The 16,378-nt window shown below is 40.4% G+C and overlaps 1 protein-coding gene across 9 annotated transcripts in view; it reads left to right on the top strand.

The window, feature by feature from the left end:
* Root (ciliary rootlet coiled-coil, rootletin) overlaps nucleotides 1-16,378 on the top strand; it is a 348,852-nt gene that overhangs the window by 174,324 nt on the left and 158,150 nt on the right. For all 9 annotated transcript variants that reach the window (XM_072305010.1, XM_072305017.1, XM_072304988.1 and 6 more), the window contains 2 exons: nucleotides 1,072-1,226; nucleotides 6,877-7,042. In XM_072305010.1, the coding sequence (XP_072161111.1) occupies nucleotides 1,072-1,226; nucleotides 6,877-7,042 (321 nt within the window). The remainder of the gene's footprint in view (nucleotides 1-1,071; nucleotides 1,227-6,876; nucleotides 7,043-16,378) is intronic.

Genomic DNA, 16,378 nt, shown 5'->3' with positions numbered 1-16,378 from the left:
TCAGAGAGTATGAGTTTTTCTTTGATGTTTTGATTTTTAGAATTTTGACCACCTATTAAGAGATCTTTAGTTATGGATTCTTTGATGGTGTCTACTTGGAAATTTAAACTCAAATTTTTAAGCAATGTTAAGTAATCTTCTAAAGATTCTCCAGATTTTTGTTTGCGACTGAAGAATGTGATTCGCTTTAAAGTGACACTGACCTGTGGTGCAAAATGTTTTTGAAACTTTTCAACAAGTAAAGTGTAGGTTATAGTTTCAACATCAGCTTCAAATGACTTGAATACGGTGAAAGCCTGCCTATGGCCCATGATGCACTGAGCAGCCTAAATATGCACTTCTCGCGCCAGGTCGCCATTTGGACCGCCGCTTTTTGAAATGGACTAAATCTCCCGGATAACTAACTCTGCCAGAACCGTTTTCTTCGTCCTAAAAAACCTTACGATTCCAAGTTGCAGCCCAATCCGTTAATTAAAACGGAGAAGCCATTCCCGTTATTTTGAACGTTGACTGGTCGTCATTTTCCGAAAAATCGAAATTTTGACCCGCGGTTCGCTCCAAAATTTTTCTTTCCCTACCTATTGTTTTTCGTACGAGTGTCACAAAATGGGGGTTACTATTTGTCAGAAAAAGTTGACCCTCGGCCCCCTCAGAGGGGGCCGCCCCCAAAATTTTGGGGGCCAAAAGTTGCAGCGTACTTTAGACCTAGGAACATCCCCAAAGGTTCAAATTTCTGTCATTTAAGAAAAAAGTTACAGGGGTGCTAGGTGACTTTTCCCTGTTGTGTATAGAAATTTCTCGTAGGTACATAAAATGTAAAAAATGGTCAGGGAATCTCATTTTCTAGTTAAGTTAAAAAACTTGCGAAGCATATTTTTCTCTCTATTTTCTTTCTTACGTTCGGTATTTTTTCATACTTTTTTTTTTCTTTGTTTCTTTCTTTCATTGAAGACAGTTTTACTTTTCCGATTCACACTAATTGTTCCAAGAAACTTGTTTCAACTACTTAGTTTTATTGATAAACCTTGTTGAACCTCATCAAGTATAATCAACTTACTTTTTCCCCCCTAGGTATTGCAATACAAACAACGATGTGCTGAACTAGAAGAGCGCAGAGAAGAACCTATTACAAGACTTGAAGTTGCACACAAACTTTTACACGAGCAAGAGGAAAGAGTTCAGGACCTTGAAACTGCTTTATTACGACTAAATGAAGAAAAGAGAAGGTGAATAGGAAGAAAAAAACTGGTTGCTAATTTAATAACCTTTTTTAGCAAGACTCATAGTCATGCTCTTAGTTTTGTTCTTGTCAATGAGGTTTGCACTGCCTAGCTTCCGTTTTGGCATTTGTACTACATATGGAATACTAAAATGAGTAAATTCCTGTTCAAATTCCCAGCGAAGTAAGGGACCGATTCCATTTCACAGAATTTGTCCGACTGCAAAAATGAGAGGATAGATACGGTCAGCTTTAGTCCATAAATGTTATTTAGGGGTATCATCATTAATATAAGAGTGGAAGGATTCCACCTTTTTCTATCTCACTCGAGGAGTTGCCAGATAGTGCGATAAATGTGAATATTATACATGGATTTGCTGAAGCCTTACACGGGTTTGTGCCGAAAAATCAACTCATCTGGCAACAGTAGAGTTCGGGAGGGAAGATAGGCTGCCTTCCCGGGAAAACCCATGATTTAGCCGGAAATGTCATTAAAACAAATTGGTTCCGTTTGAAGCGGGAAATGTACTCTAGGGAGAGCTATTTTAAGATAATAATTGTAAATAGACACAAATGCTCCAAAAGAGGAAAAAATGAAAGGGGAAGGAAACGAAATGAGGATATAATTACTTGCAATCAGAGAGAATAAAACAAAAACATCAGAGATGTTTATGTGCAATGAAAGTACGTGAAACACATAAGTGGGCTCATAGCGATTCAGAACTCGAACTATATTATCGTTGAGCAGTTTTTAGACCCCTACTCCACCGATAATAAAGTCAAATCGCGGAGGGAGATCCACGGTTGTCACTCTCCTCCATCCGATGGGACTGACGTCACAGTCAAATGCGTCTTTGAAGAAATGATCGGTCCCCATCACTACTTCATCTCCATATATTTATCAATTAGGAGGCTACGCCTCCTAGCCGCTACGCGGCTCAACCCCCGAAAGGCCCTTCGCGCCATCAAGGGGCCGCTTTTTGTATCGCCGCGGCGTTAATATTTGTTTAATAAATCTTGGCAAAACTTTCTTGACGGAAGTAGTAAGAGCCTAATAGACTATCAACGCTGTCTAATTTTTCTTTATTTTCATTTTTTTTATTTATCTCTCTCTTGATCTATATTACACAGCTACAAGCAAAATCTTGGAAGCACTATTTCTGACGAACTGCCAGACCGATAAGGATGATCTTTACATGTATGTTATCTGTAGTAGATGTAGATGTGCAAAAAATTATGAAACCCCGAACTTTTAATGTTGTAGAGCTTTTAAAGCTCATGTCACTTATGTCCAATGTTAATAGCGTGAGAAATATGTCGTTTCCGCTAGAAACGTCAAGGTGTGGGATTCTACCTGAGTGACTCGAATAAACAATAAAACAATGGAAAAGCTCGTGAAGGGCTATTCATTCGAAGAGTTGAGGAACGGTGCATCGCTCAGGGTTCAAGGTTCAAGGTCCAAGGTATAAGGTTTAACTCAATTTTTCCTGCATTCTTCCGGCTTAGATTTGTGGCATTGGTCAATATACTTGATTGCAGAATTTCTATTAATATTTACAGCAGATAAACAGCAGATACAAAGTGAAAAGGCAGGCGCTGCGTCGCGTCGGGACGGACCAAATATTATTAACTCTTAACGGTCGAAATCCGATTTTTTTTAAATTAAGTATTTAAAAATAACATAATAAATAGAAATTTTTCCAGTAAGTGGACTGTGAAATTATGTACATCCAGCTATTCCTCATCATTTAAAAATCTGAGTGTTACGTCAAAAATTTTGAAATCGATGCAGCTCGAACACAGAATGGTGTATTAAAATGGAAGAACATTTTTCCCTATACATTTGCGTATAGGGCCCGCGAGGCGGGCCTGAGGGCGCGAGGCGCCCTCCCGGGGGTTGGGCCGCGTAGCGGTCAGGGGGCAGGGCCCCTAGTTCATTTATATTTTTTTTAAAATTCTCTTTCGTTTCCGGTTTTTATCTTTGCGTCTTTCTCTTTTAGCTTTTTATCACTGTTGGTTTTATTTTCCCCCTAAGAAAATACGATATGAGGTATATATTCCTTTTGAGAACGAAATGATTTTTTTATGTATGTGTATGTTTGTATGAGCCGCTTTTACGGCGCGCTAGGGCGCTCTGCGACGCCTATTCTCCACAGGAATCTGTCATGGTAGAGATCCTCCGGAAGCTGGCATCTCTCCACCTCTTCATGGATGCCCTCTACCCACCGTTGGGCCGTATGGGGGACTGTACTCAGTACTGTCACAGGTTTAGCAATCCTGCGGACCCCAGCTGGTAGCCCATGCCTCAAAGGGGGTTGGAGATGGTCACCGGCTTCATGGCGAATGAACCACTCATCAGAGGGGCAGACAGGGCTCATAGCTGTGGTGAAAGCAGCCTGTCTAGGAGACGGTACTCCAAAAGCAACCCCTGGTCCTCCAGGTTGGGGGTTGGGGCATCGGGCTAACTCCCCGATATCCGGAAAAAACTTAATGTTAAAAAGCCTAATAAAGATAGCCTCGGTGATAATGGAAAAAAACGGATTTTGCGACACAAACTACGGAAAAGGACGATGGTTTTTGGGACATGGAATGTACAGGGCATTTCTAATAAATTGACAGAGGTTATATCGGAGGTAAAAAAGTATAATGTAGATGTCGCCGTGTTAACAGAAACGAAAAAGAAAGGCACAGGATCAGAAAACTTAGGATGTTATGATCTGTTCTATAGTGGTGTCAGTAAAGATCAACGTGCACAGCAAGGAGTCGCCATACTTATCCGGAAAAGTTTGCGTCCGTCTATAACTACTTGGGAAACAGTAGACCAGCGGATCATCAGAATGCATCTTACACTGCATGGTCACAAGGTGTCCCTGTTAGGAGTATATGGTGTGAATGATGATGCTCCCGTCAATCTAAAGGATCAGTTCTTTGAGCAACTCAACGACGAGGTTCTGAGGGTTGGAAGGACAAGGGAGGTCATTATCATGGGAGATTTGAATGGTAGAACCGGACGAAGGAATGGTTCTAAAGTTGTTGGACCTTTCGGCGAAGAGGCGATGAATGACAACGGTGCACGCATCATTGATATGTGTGAACAAAACGAGTTGAAAATACTGAACGGATTCTACTAATATCGAGATATCCATAAGTACACATGGGTTCAGCAAAGTCGGGGGCTGAAGTCAATCATCGACTACGCGGTCACCAGGCAAACGAGTACCATGAAGGTTCAACAAGTAAGAGTTTGCCAGGGGTTCTCCTGTGGTAGTGATCACCATTTTCTCAAGGCGGAGACTGCATTTCCGGTTAAGTATGGGCTGCAGAGGAATACCTTGCAACATCAGAAGTGCCAGCCACAAGGAACGAAGATCGAACAAGTACACTACGACATCGATAGCTTACAGCATGAAAGCGTGAAAGCGCTCTACAGGAAGCGGCTGGATGAGAAACTGGGAGTAGAAACTTTCGATACTGCAGAAGAGTTGTACCAGTTCATCAAAAGTTGTATACATTCAGCTGCGAAGGAAGCCCTGGGTATGTGTAATGAGAGTAAGGATGTACAGAAACCCTACTGGTGGGACAAAGAGGTAGAGGAGGTAATTGAAGAAAAGCGTAGGAAGTACCATGACTATCTGGCTTCTAGGACTGCAGACACCCGCGGCGCGTATAGGAAAGCCCAGGCGAAGGTTTGTCTTTTAATCACCAGGAAGAAAAACGAGTCTTGGGAGAACAACTGCTCAAGGATTGACACATACCTGGAGGGAAGGAAGAGTGCTGAGAGCTGGAAGCTGATCAAAGGCCTAAGAAGGGACATGAAACGGGACATTATATCTCCAATAACAATCTCACAGCTTGAAGAGCATTTTAGTAAATTATTGACGGAAGGACGACCAGAGTTTCAAACGGGGAATGCTGAAAATATAGTCGAGGATCACTCAATGGAAATTCGAGTTGAGGAGGTGGTCAAAGCAATCAGGGAATTGATGAATGGAAGAGCTCCCTGGGCCAGGAAACATTCCAGCCGAGTTAATTAAATGTGGGACTGGCAAGTTGGTTAACCATCTCAGGGATTTGCTGCAGAAGTGATGATGAAGAAGATGGTGATGACATCCCGAAAGAATGGAAAGAGGCCTGGATAACAGCGTCGCATAAAAAAGGAAGGAAGGATGACTGTGGGAACTACAGAGGGTTAGCGGTGACAGGAACGATAAGTAAAATATATGGAAAAGTGCTGAAAGCGAAGATCGAAGAGGAGTGGACCCCGTTCGAGGCGGAGGAGCAAGCAGGTTTTAGGGCTGGTCGGTCTACCGCTGATCATCTGTTCTGTGTTACCCAGTTAACCGAAAAGAATGATTTTTGTTTTTTTGTATAAAAAAGAATAAAAAATTTGAAGTCAACCTGCGGAACCCTCTGCGCAAAGCGGCAGCAGTCGCTGAGTAGGTATTCTGTAAATTTGCTCACTTTCATAACGTGTGATTGTAAAAAAAAAACCTGGGTCCTATTTCCAAAATCTGATAAGAACGGGCTCATCAGTTATGGCCTATCACCGCCCGATACCCGCAAAAATCATGGAAATCGGCCCAGTAGAACGCTCAAATGAACCATGACAAAAAACATTTTACATTGTTTAAGTAAATAGGAGAAGTCGCAACTTTACTACGTAATATAAAAAAACCTGGGTCGTATTTTGAAAATCTGAATCGAACGGACTCATCTAGAGACAATTAGCCGTCGATAGTCGCAAAAATCATGAAAGTCGGCCCGGAAGAACGCTGGAACTAAGCGTTACCAGTTATGCAAAATTTGGAGGTATCGGAGCTTACAGTGTAGATGTGCAAATTATGGCACGCCTGGTAACAAGGGTCTGTGACAAAATCATTTTTGTCTTCAGATTCTCCAAAATTTATACATCATAGTGATCAAGTGGACGTATTTCTGCTAAACGGAACTACTTATGTGCATTATGACGTGAGCCCTGTTATATTTATATTCTTATGGGTCTCAGGGCTCATGTCTGAATGCGCATAGTTCCTTTTGGCAGAAACACGTCCAAATGTCCAACTACTCAGAAGTATGGCTCGCATAGTGAGTGACCGGGGGTCCAGGGGGCACAGCCCCTTGGCAAGCTGTTCTGAACGCGCTTCGTGCGTCCAGAACGAACCGAACGGCTAGCTTTTATAAGTATAGAATAATAGTTCCTTCCGTCAATGAAAGGTAAAATGTCAGAAAATCATGAACGTTGCTGACACTTTTAACACGTGCTGGAATTAAAAAGAATGATTGAACATACATTTCTTCTCATTCAATTGTGTAGATTTAGGACCACAAATAATTTTCCAAAATATTATCAATTTCATAAGTTGCAAGCGTGTACTGTAATTGCAATATCTCCATATCCAGAGTTGCTAAAAGAAATTTCATCGAATGAAATTTCTTTCCTTCCCATGAAATTTCTTAAATTTCATGAAATTTCTTTTTTCCCCATGAAATTTCATGAAATTTCCCCATGAAATTTCTTTTTATAATCTTTCTTGAAATTTCTTAACTCTGTCCATATCCCTGTTCATTTTCTCTCTTACTATCATTTCAAGTGTGCATTATTCTTTCATTTCAACTAGCCTCAATAATTCTTCTGTTTACTTTTTTCCCTTCGACAGGACGGATAAACTGTTGGAACTCAACCAAGTTCTTGAGGCTCAGCTTGACGAGGCTCACCAAAGCAATGAAACTTTAACTATGGACTTGCAAAAATTAACAGCAGATTGGGAATCAATGCGTGATGAACTAGCACTCAAAGAAGAAGAGTGGAAAGAGGAAGAACTGGTCAGTTCTAACTTTATTTTTTTTTCTACCCAAACAATTATTATTTTGCTCTGTCTTGTAAATAAATAAATAAAGAATAAATTCATTCTGGAATTTAATCTTTATCTAAATTCGATGTACTTTCATTTATGAACATCCTTTAGTTGTGAGATATTTAAGCATACTATAGTAACGACGTTGAAAAATTAATCTTCAAAAGCTTCCTAGAAAATTGTTAAAATGTACGTTTTAGGAAACATTTTTTTAAGTGAAATTTAATTCATTGCGAAATTTACTCTAAAAAGTATTTTTAAAAAGTAGCCAATTTTTCAAAGAGTTCTTACTTAACATTCTTTTCTAAAATTTCTAGTGTTTAAAACTACAGTTGAAATCCAAAAAGTTGGTAAAGTTGTCTTTTTACTTAAATTTTACTTAAAAATGACCCATAAAAGGTTTCTTTAAACGATCATTTTCACAGTTTTCTAGAGTTACCTTTTTAAAATTGGTGATTTTTTTTTTTAAAAAAAAAAAAAAAAAAAAAATCTTGAACAGTCGTGGCTCAAGGGTCTCGAATTTTTTGTCAATTTACTATTTTATATCGATTTAACCAATTAAGTGTAAATGGGCCTGTTGAAAACTTTTGCTAGAGCAAAAATAAGAGTTGTTTCTATCAGTAAATGTCTCAAAAATCACGATAGTAGTATGAAAATGAGGACTTTAGAACAGTAAATTATCCGACAGCGTTGCACGATGGTGCAGAAAAATACGATTTAAATTACAGTGTTGTATGGCGAGTATTATTCAATATGGCAACGCTGTAAAAAAGAGAGGATCGTATGTTGCCCCTTCAATATGCGGGTTATGCAATGGTGTATTCCTCAAGATGGCGGTTATGCAACAGCGTTGTCGGACGGTGCACTTAAATAAATTATTTATTTATGGGTGAAATTTTGCAACGTTGAATTTTAAAGTGTTGCCAGATGGTGCAAGAAATTAGTTTTTTCGATACAATGATGTCAGATTGTGCAAAAAAATTGGATTTTCGGACTTGTAAAAATTATCGGCTTCGAAAGACCGTCTCCTCCAGTATAGGTCTGGTATCGGAGACTGGAGAGTAGGGTCTGATTCGGGAAATTGAAAAATTTTCGGAAAATCACCCTCCTCCGATCCGCCGCGGACCGATGCGATTCTTTTACACTATCGATGATCGGAAAACTGTACGGACCGAATTTTGATACGACTTTTTGTTTTCGAGATTTCGGACTTGTAAAATTTTCGGCGGCATCTATAGACCATATCCTCCAGTATGGGCCTGGTATCGGTGACTGGAGAGTAGGGTCTGATTCGGGAATTTCAATTTTTAGTAGTGTGCGCTTGGAGATGCGTATCAGAACCTTATGTTTTGGGCTGAGCAACTGGGATTGGATATTGCAATGTTCAGTTTGATGAATCAAAAATTTTTACTTTTTTTTTGTGTGTAAATTTACTGTTACAGTTTAAAACAGTTCGCGTTTAGAAAACGTCCGCGTTCAGAAAACGTACGCGTTTAAAAAACGTTAGGGTTGTCAACCATAAACATCGATCCCTTCTCCTTCTCCGAAGTTCAAACCAACACTTATGTCATCGACTTTCCGATTGTTATTTTTATGGGACATCCTGATGAAACGGAACTTACAGTCGGATGATAGGTACTTGGAGTACAGGTACGGAGCGGAGCAAATGAGCGCCGATAAACTCAAGATGAATAGAAGAACGTCCGTCAAGGTAGAGGGTGCGCATTTCATTTCCGGATAGACCGGGCACATTGTGATGTTTGCTTCGGATGAGTTTTCCACCGCCACTGTGGAATTGTCTCCAACGATGGTTACGATGATGATGAAAGTGATGAGAATTATTTTATCGATCATGATTTCTTCCTTGCGATACTGAGAAGAGAATGCTTACTATTTATACGAAATCCTTACTGTCGATCCAACTGTTGTAACTCGCGTCCAAACCCAATCATTTGACAAAGGCCTGGTTTTTCTTGGTTTCTCATATGAAAGTTATCTGGAAGCTTCATGAAGTTAATACAGAGTCATAAAGTGCCCTGAACACATGCCTGAACCTAACCTCTGCGATTGAGTTTAAGGTCCCGAACAGTTCACATAGGTAAGGGTTGAAAATGAGTATTTTTTGAATCCTTTCCGCGAAACGTACTCATCAGTCGAGTAGCAGCAATTCGGTTTGCATATACAACGAAATGAGATTTTTGGTGCACAAATGTGTTAGAGCCCACTTACAAAAACCACTCATAAAACACCGATAAAACGCGGGTTTACCACGCAATTCATATTTGAGAGTGTTCAGAACATAGAGTACAATAGAGTCGCTAAGTACTGGAGCGGCGATGAAGCCAATCCATGAACAGGCGTTTCCGAGCCGCGTGTGCTCCGAAAATAGTGAACCATTTGTGAACCCAACGGCATTTTGTAACACGGCGGCTTATGGAGAAATCAAGAACTGCTTGTGTTTTTTAGGTATTTTATAATTCAATCAGCATTAATTTTTGCAAATTTTGCTATTTAAAGGTAGTCAAAGCCATAATGAATCCATTGATGTATATTACTCCTGGATAATATTCATATTGGGATTTAATTTCTGACTTATACCAAGTGTGAACCAACCGGCATTTCTTATCACGGCGGCTTAAGGGAAAAGCAACGACTGCCTGTGTTTTTTCGACATTTTTTAATTTCATCGATATTAATTTGTGCAAATTTTGCTATAATTAGATAGTCAAAGTCATAATGAATCCATTGATGTATATTACTCCTGGATAAAATTCATATAGGAATTTAATTTCTGACTTATACCAAGTGTGAACCAACCGGCATTTTTTTACACGGTGGCTTATGGAGAAATCAACGACTGCTTGTGTTTTTTCGACTTTTTTTAATTCCATCGGTATTAATTTGTGCAAATTTTGCTTGAAATAGATATTCAAAGCCATAATGAATCCATTAATGTATGTTACTCCGAGATAATATTCATATATGGACTCAATTTCAGACTTATTACCGGCCTACTTATTTTAGCTGGTTCAGTGTGTGTCTAGCCGACGAACGGAGCCGAGTCGGGACTGTCGGGAGTGGGGAGCGCTGAGCGCGAGTCTCTGCGTATGCGTCATCGCTAGTCGCCGCACACTAGTCTCCGGAGAAGTGGACAAAACAGCCTCGAAAAGTGACTTCATCGGCGATCCAGTACTTTGCGACTCTATTGTACTCTATGGTTCAGAATCGCTTCTAACGTACGCACGCACGCGTAGTCACACACGTGGCTGCGCCTGCTGTGATGAATAGGGTCCACTCGTAAATATAATGTCTCAACAAGTTGGTTGTTGAGACTTTTTTCCATCTCAAATGGTATTTCATACAAACTCATGAACAAACAATCTTCAAAACTCACAAACCTAATTGCACATTCGGATAATGGAAGGGCAGACATTTTATTTTTAGGTAATGTACAGGTCAGCGTATGTTACTACTTTTACAACTACTACATTTACTTTGATCTAAATTAGGACTACACAGTTTGTCCGAGTGTAACCGAATCTGGTGATTAAGAAATACTACTACTATATTTACTTTGATCTAAATTATGGCTTTACAGTTTGTCCGAGTGTAACCGAGTTTGGTGGTGAACGAATACTTCTACTATATTTACTCTGAGGTAAATTATGACTTTACAGTTTCTTTTCGCTCGGTATGAAAACTGTAGATTTGTCTTCAAGCGAAAGTTCGTCGGTCTCGGTTTTGATGACATTAGAGAGCCTCGAGCTTAAAATAGTATTCACTTGTTCGCACTCTAAAATCTTTTCGATGAACAGATTCTTACAAACGTAAAGATAGTGTAGATTTTTTGTTGTGACAAACTCAGAAAACTTAGAGCTTAAAATAGTATCAGTTGTTCGCTATGAAATTTTCTCAGTGAACAGAATCTAGCAAACGTAAAGATAGTGTAGATTCCCTTTTCTGACCGACTCGGAAGACTTTGAGCTTAAAATAGTATCTTTATCATGGCTGCTCAAGAACAAGCACAACAGAATGTTGAAACTTTCATCCAATGTGATATTTGTGATGAATTTTATAAACAAGGTGAAAAGCACGAACACTGCACGGAACAAATTAAGAAGGAGGAGGGTGTCAACGATGAAACGCATATTAAACAGGAGCACAACGCGCTCATCCATTGTGATCTTTGTGATGAGTTTTATGCGGAGGAAGAGAATCATGAGCAATCTCCCGAACACATTAAAAAGATGTCCACCATGAAGGACACCTCATCACCTGCCGATGACAACAACGATGAGAATCAAGAATATTGTGACACGTGCAAGATCTCATACCATAAAAGAGGAAAACATGAAGAGTCTGCAAGTCACATAAGAAATTTGTTTGAGACTAAAGTACCGATTGTTCAAGTCGAGACTGCTTGTCAAAGCAGGTTGAAAACATTTTTCATCACAAACCTCCAACCGGAGATTCTCATCATCGATGACTACCTACTAACAGTTAAAGACCTCGTGATTGGAAAAATTAAAGAAGAACTCACCGGCGAGGCATTGAAGGTTAATATACTAGTTTACGCTGAATGCGAGAAAGCTGACGATGAGGACAAGGAAAGAATGCAGTTGAAAAAGTTTAAGACTAAAAATGAAGCTGTTTTCGCGTCAACGGATCTGGACGAGTATTATGAAAAGTTCAGGGCCAAGATCAGCAAAGAGTCATTCGATTTTCACATGAACGGATCCGGGTGGGTGCTGAAGAAGATACAAGGTATGGAGCTACGTGTCAACCGCTATTACGCGTTACATCGAGGAGGAACCTATGTTAAGGTGCCATTTTCAATGAAACATGTTGTCAATGTAATTAACGGTGCATTAAACGATTGTTTCCTGTTCGCAATGTTGGGATAGTTCGTCCCGAAGGATGCGCAGAATAAATATCGTCCGGATAAATATTTAGATCTGTTCAATCATTACGATTTCTCAGACGTTCGATTCCCCACGAGCATAGATGACATTGTCAAATTCGAGAAAAGGAACAACGTATCGGTTTCGGTATTTGGGCTCCGTGAGAGTTTGGTGTCCAACAAGAAAAAGTATACAGTTTACCCAATTAAAGTTGCCGACCCGGAAAGAGAGGACCACACCGACCTACTATGTCTCTCAACCCCTGTACCTTTAAGTTACCATTATTGCTGGATCAGTAACTTTGAATAACTTGTACGTAATCAGTTGACAAAATGTAAACGTCAAGTGTTCATCTGCTAGAAATGCTTTACACACAAGTGCTCGATGGAGCAATTGAGTCAACATAAACTTCTTTGCTCTTTAGTTAGCAAAGACGCATTCCTAACTTCATTTCCCGACGAGCGATATCTCAAATTCGAAAATCACCACAAGGAAATAAAACATAATTACGTAATTTATGCAGACTTTGAAGCCTACTTAGAACAAATTCATGGTGACTCGGAGCATCCAGCTTCTGCGTATAGGCAACACATCTCAAATTCTTACGCTTACCTCCTCGTCACGGACGATCCCGAATTTAAAATGTCGGAACCAAAACTGTACCGTGGCGAGGAGGCACATATCAAATTTCTGGACGACATAATCACTCTGGTAGGAAGAATCAGTAGGAATTACAATGACAAAGAGGGTAAAATAATAATGTCACATGAAGATCGGGCCACATTTGAAGCGGGAAATAGGTGTGGACATTGCGAGGTGCATTTCTCACAGCCAGGTATCGTAAAGGTAAGGGATCATGACCATCAAAAGAGAGCGGGAGGGAAAACAGGGTCCAATTATCGAAAGGCGCCTAGTTCAAACTGAAATCTTATTTTCCGACATGAAAAATATGTTAGAGTCGTCCTGCACAATGGTAGTAGGTATAATTTCCACGAGGTAGTGCTGGCTCTGAACAAGTATCCTCATAGCGTCGAAATAATACCACACACGGAGGAAAATTACATCAGCATGACGGTCCATCTGGGTAACAGGTTTTCGATCAAGTTCATCGACTCGTTCCGTTTCTTCCTCGCGTCGTTGGATACACTGGTTCAGACGATCCCACGCGAATCTTTCGTTCGCACGAGCAAACTTACTCGCACAGACACTGAGTTCGACATGGTTTGTCGGAAAGCTCCGTTCCAGTACGATTACGTTGACAATCCGGCCAAGCTGAACGAGACGCGTCCACCACCGCGAGAAGCTTTCTTCAACACCCTGACTCAAACGCACATCTCCGAAGAGGAAAACGAACGGTTTCTCCAAGTTTGGCGAACTTTCAATTTCCGTAATCTCGGCGAGTATTCAGATTTCTACTTGCGACTCGACGTGTGCCTCCTCAGCGATGTGTTCGAGGAGTTCCGACTCTTTGGAATGAAAAACTATGGTTTGGACTGGACCAACTACTTAACGCTACCCGGTTTCGCTTTCGACGCCTTCTTAAAAATAACTAAAGCGAAAATCCAACTCTTCAATGATATGGATATGGTATTCATGATTATGAGCTCAATCCGAGGCGGGATAACACAGGTGGTAAAACGACACGCTCTCGCAAACAATCCTTTGATACCGGATCAATATGATCCTAAAATACCACTGAGTTATATACAATACTTCGATGTGACGGTACTGTACGCCCATACCATGAGCAAGCATCTACCCTACGCTAACTACACTTTGGTCCCGGAAGGAGAAGAGTTGGTAACTCTGGTGAAAACTATTATCAACCATCTCGACGACGCTCCTCCCGGGTATATACTGCATGTAGATATTGATTATCCAGAACACCTCCACGACCTGCACAAGGACCTTCCGTTCTTGTGCAGGAACGAAATACCACCATCGGGAGCGAGGAAATCAACGAAACTATTGACGACTCTAGTTAATAAATACAACTATGTTATCCACTATGTAATGTTGAAAGAAGCGCTCGGTCAAGGATTAAAACTCCTGCGCATCAACCGGGCCATCAAATTCCGTCAGGCTCCTTTCTTGGCACCCTTCATCGAGCTGAACGCCCGGTTGAGACGGGAGGCTACGAATACATCAAACGCTCCTGAAACTATGCAGCAACGCTTGCCACGGAAAATTTATCGAGAACCCGTTGAAGCGAAAGAATATTAAATTGGGTACAAACAGTAAACAGATATTGAAAGCCATCTCACGGGTCGATTTCACCGATCGCACGATTTTCGACGAAGAGTTGGTAGCAATCCATTTACGGAGAAAAAAGGTCGTCATAGATAGACCAATGATAGTTGGTTTTTCAATGTTAGATCTGAGTAAAATACACATGTTTCAATTTCACTAAAAGCACATGCTTAAGAAGAACAATCCCGACCAAGTTCAACTTCCCTATGTCGATACGAGTAGGGAGAAAATGACACATACCTATCTTATGTGTATACGCGGTTTTCTTCGTGGCCTTCGTAGACTGCGGTCCTCGCTCCGTCCAGAGTTCAAAAGTCATCGTGAAATAGTTGTGTGTTCATGGATCGCACAACGATGTGACGACTGGCTCTTAGTTTCTACGGATCAAGGGTATCAGAAAAAACTTAAAAATTGCGGGCAGCCCCCCTCGCGAACCGGATTGTTTAGGAAACTTCAGCACAAGCCTACGGGTCCTCACTCTATACGTCCCGAAATCAATGTTCAACGTGAAATATCCGTTGGTTCATGGGTCGCAGAATAATCTGAGGACTCTAATTCACTTGTATGGATCAAGGGTTTCAGAAAAAACTTAAAAATTGCGGGCAGCCCCCCTCGCGAACCGGATTGTTTAGGAAACTTCAGCACAAGCCTACGGGTCCTCACTCTATACATCCCGAAATCAATGTTCAACGTGAAATATCCGTTGGTTCATGGGTCGCAGAATAATCTGAGGACTCTAATTCACTTGTATGGATCAAGGGTGTCAGAAAAACTTAAAATTTCATTGCGGGTTCTCACCCAGCGGTCGTGAGGGAGCAACGAAGTGCTTTAACTCCGTTTCCGTGCTGCGGTCCTCGATGGATGCGTCACGAGATGATCAATATTCAACGTGAAATATCTGTTGGTTCGTGGATCGCAGGATAATCTTATGAATCTTATTCAGTTGTATGGAGTAAGCGGTATACTCGATGACTTCGATTATTTACCACAACTTCATATGAGAATGTCCATGGTTGATGATTTCGATACTATACCACAGATAGAAACGTAACATATCAATAATCGATGGTATTTGCTTAATATGTCGAAAACGGTACGTCCTAGACGATTTTTGACGAGAACAATCCGCTACATTTCGATTATAAATTCAATGAGAGCACTAGGAAGCCTCTAAAACAGTTAGGAAGCCCAAAATCAATCAATCAATAATTATCTTATTGGAATCCACCGTATTGCTTTCAGGGACGTGTCGTAACCCGCGATGGACCGTTCGATCTAACATTTAAGGTAGGGTAAAAGATCGATATTCAGGTCCAAATTACTTCACACTCGATTATTTTACCATAGTTTTAAATATAGTACCTATATAGTGAGAGTATAGATAAATGTGAAACTCCGAGAATCCATCAGGCCTTCACCGATGCCTCCGCGAATAAAGTCAGGGCCAGAAATACAACCAACCTATGAATTTCAATTACACAGAACAATTTACTAATACAATTGTTACGAACCATCGTTTATCAAGCACGTATTTGACTTAGTTTTTGCAAAAATTTACTCATTTACTGCGGAAGAACGCTCATTTATGTACATTCTGAGCCATATTGGTTAGAATTGGAATCTACAGACTGGCAGTGAAATTTTGGGCGTTAGAAGTTGGTTAGAAGGGTGCGGCTGCACTTTTGGGTCCAAAACCCTCCATGAAGCGATCTGTCCATACTCTCGCTATAAAGGTACTCTAGTTTTAAATAGGAATACATCAATATTCAATTATTTCGATTCATTACCATAGTTTTTTTAATAGGAATACATCGATGGGCAATTATTTCGATTTTTCACCGTAACATCAAATGGAAAAATCTAGTCAGTTGATGATTGCGAATATTTACCCTAATGGACCACTAGACGAGTTTCTTAACCAAAATTTCACGTAAACCATGATGCGCACACCGAAAATTACCGAAATATGATTCTTGAGATGTAAATTCAAACTACCCGCTCATGAAAGCTCGCAATGCTCCGCGTGATTCACATCACACGCTAAACGTTATCACGATAGTTTCTGCGATATAAAAATCTTGACACTTTGGATCAGCTATAGCAAATTGTTTACAGTTTGAACAACACATGATGGGAAATGAATACTTATTGCT

Source organism: Bemisia tabaci, chromosome 1, assembly GCF_918797505.1.
Source record: "Bemisia tabaci chromosome 1, PGI_BMITA_v3".
NCBI lineage: Eukaryota > Metazoa > Arthropoda > Insecta > Hemiptera > Aleyrodidae > Bemisia > Bemisia tabaci.
This window is presented reverse-complemented; position numbering and strand designations above follow the sequence as displayed.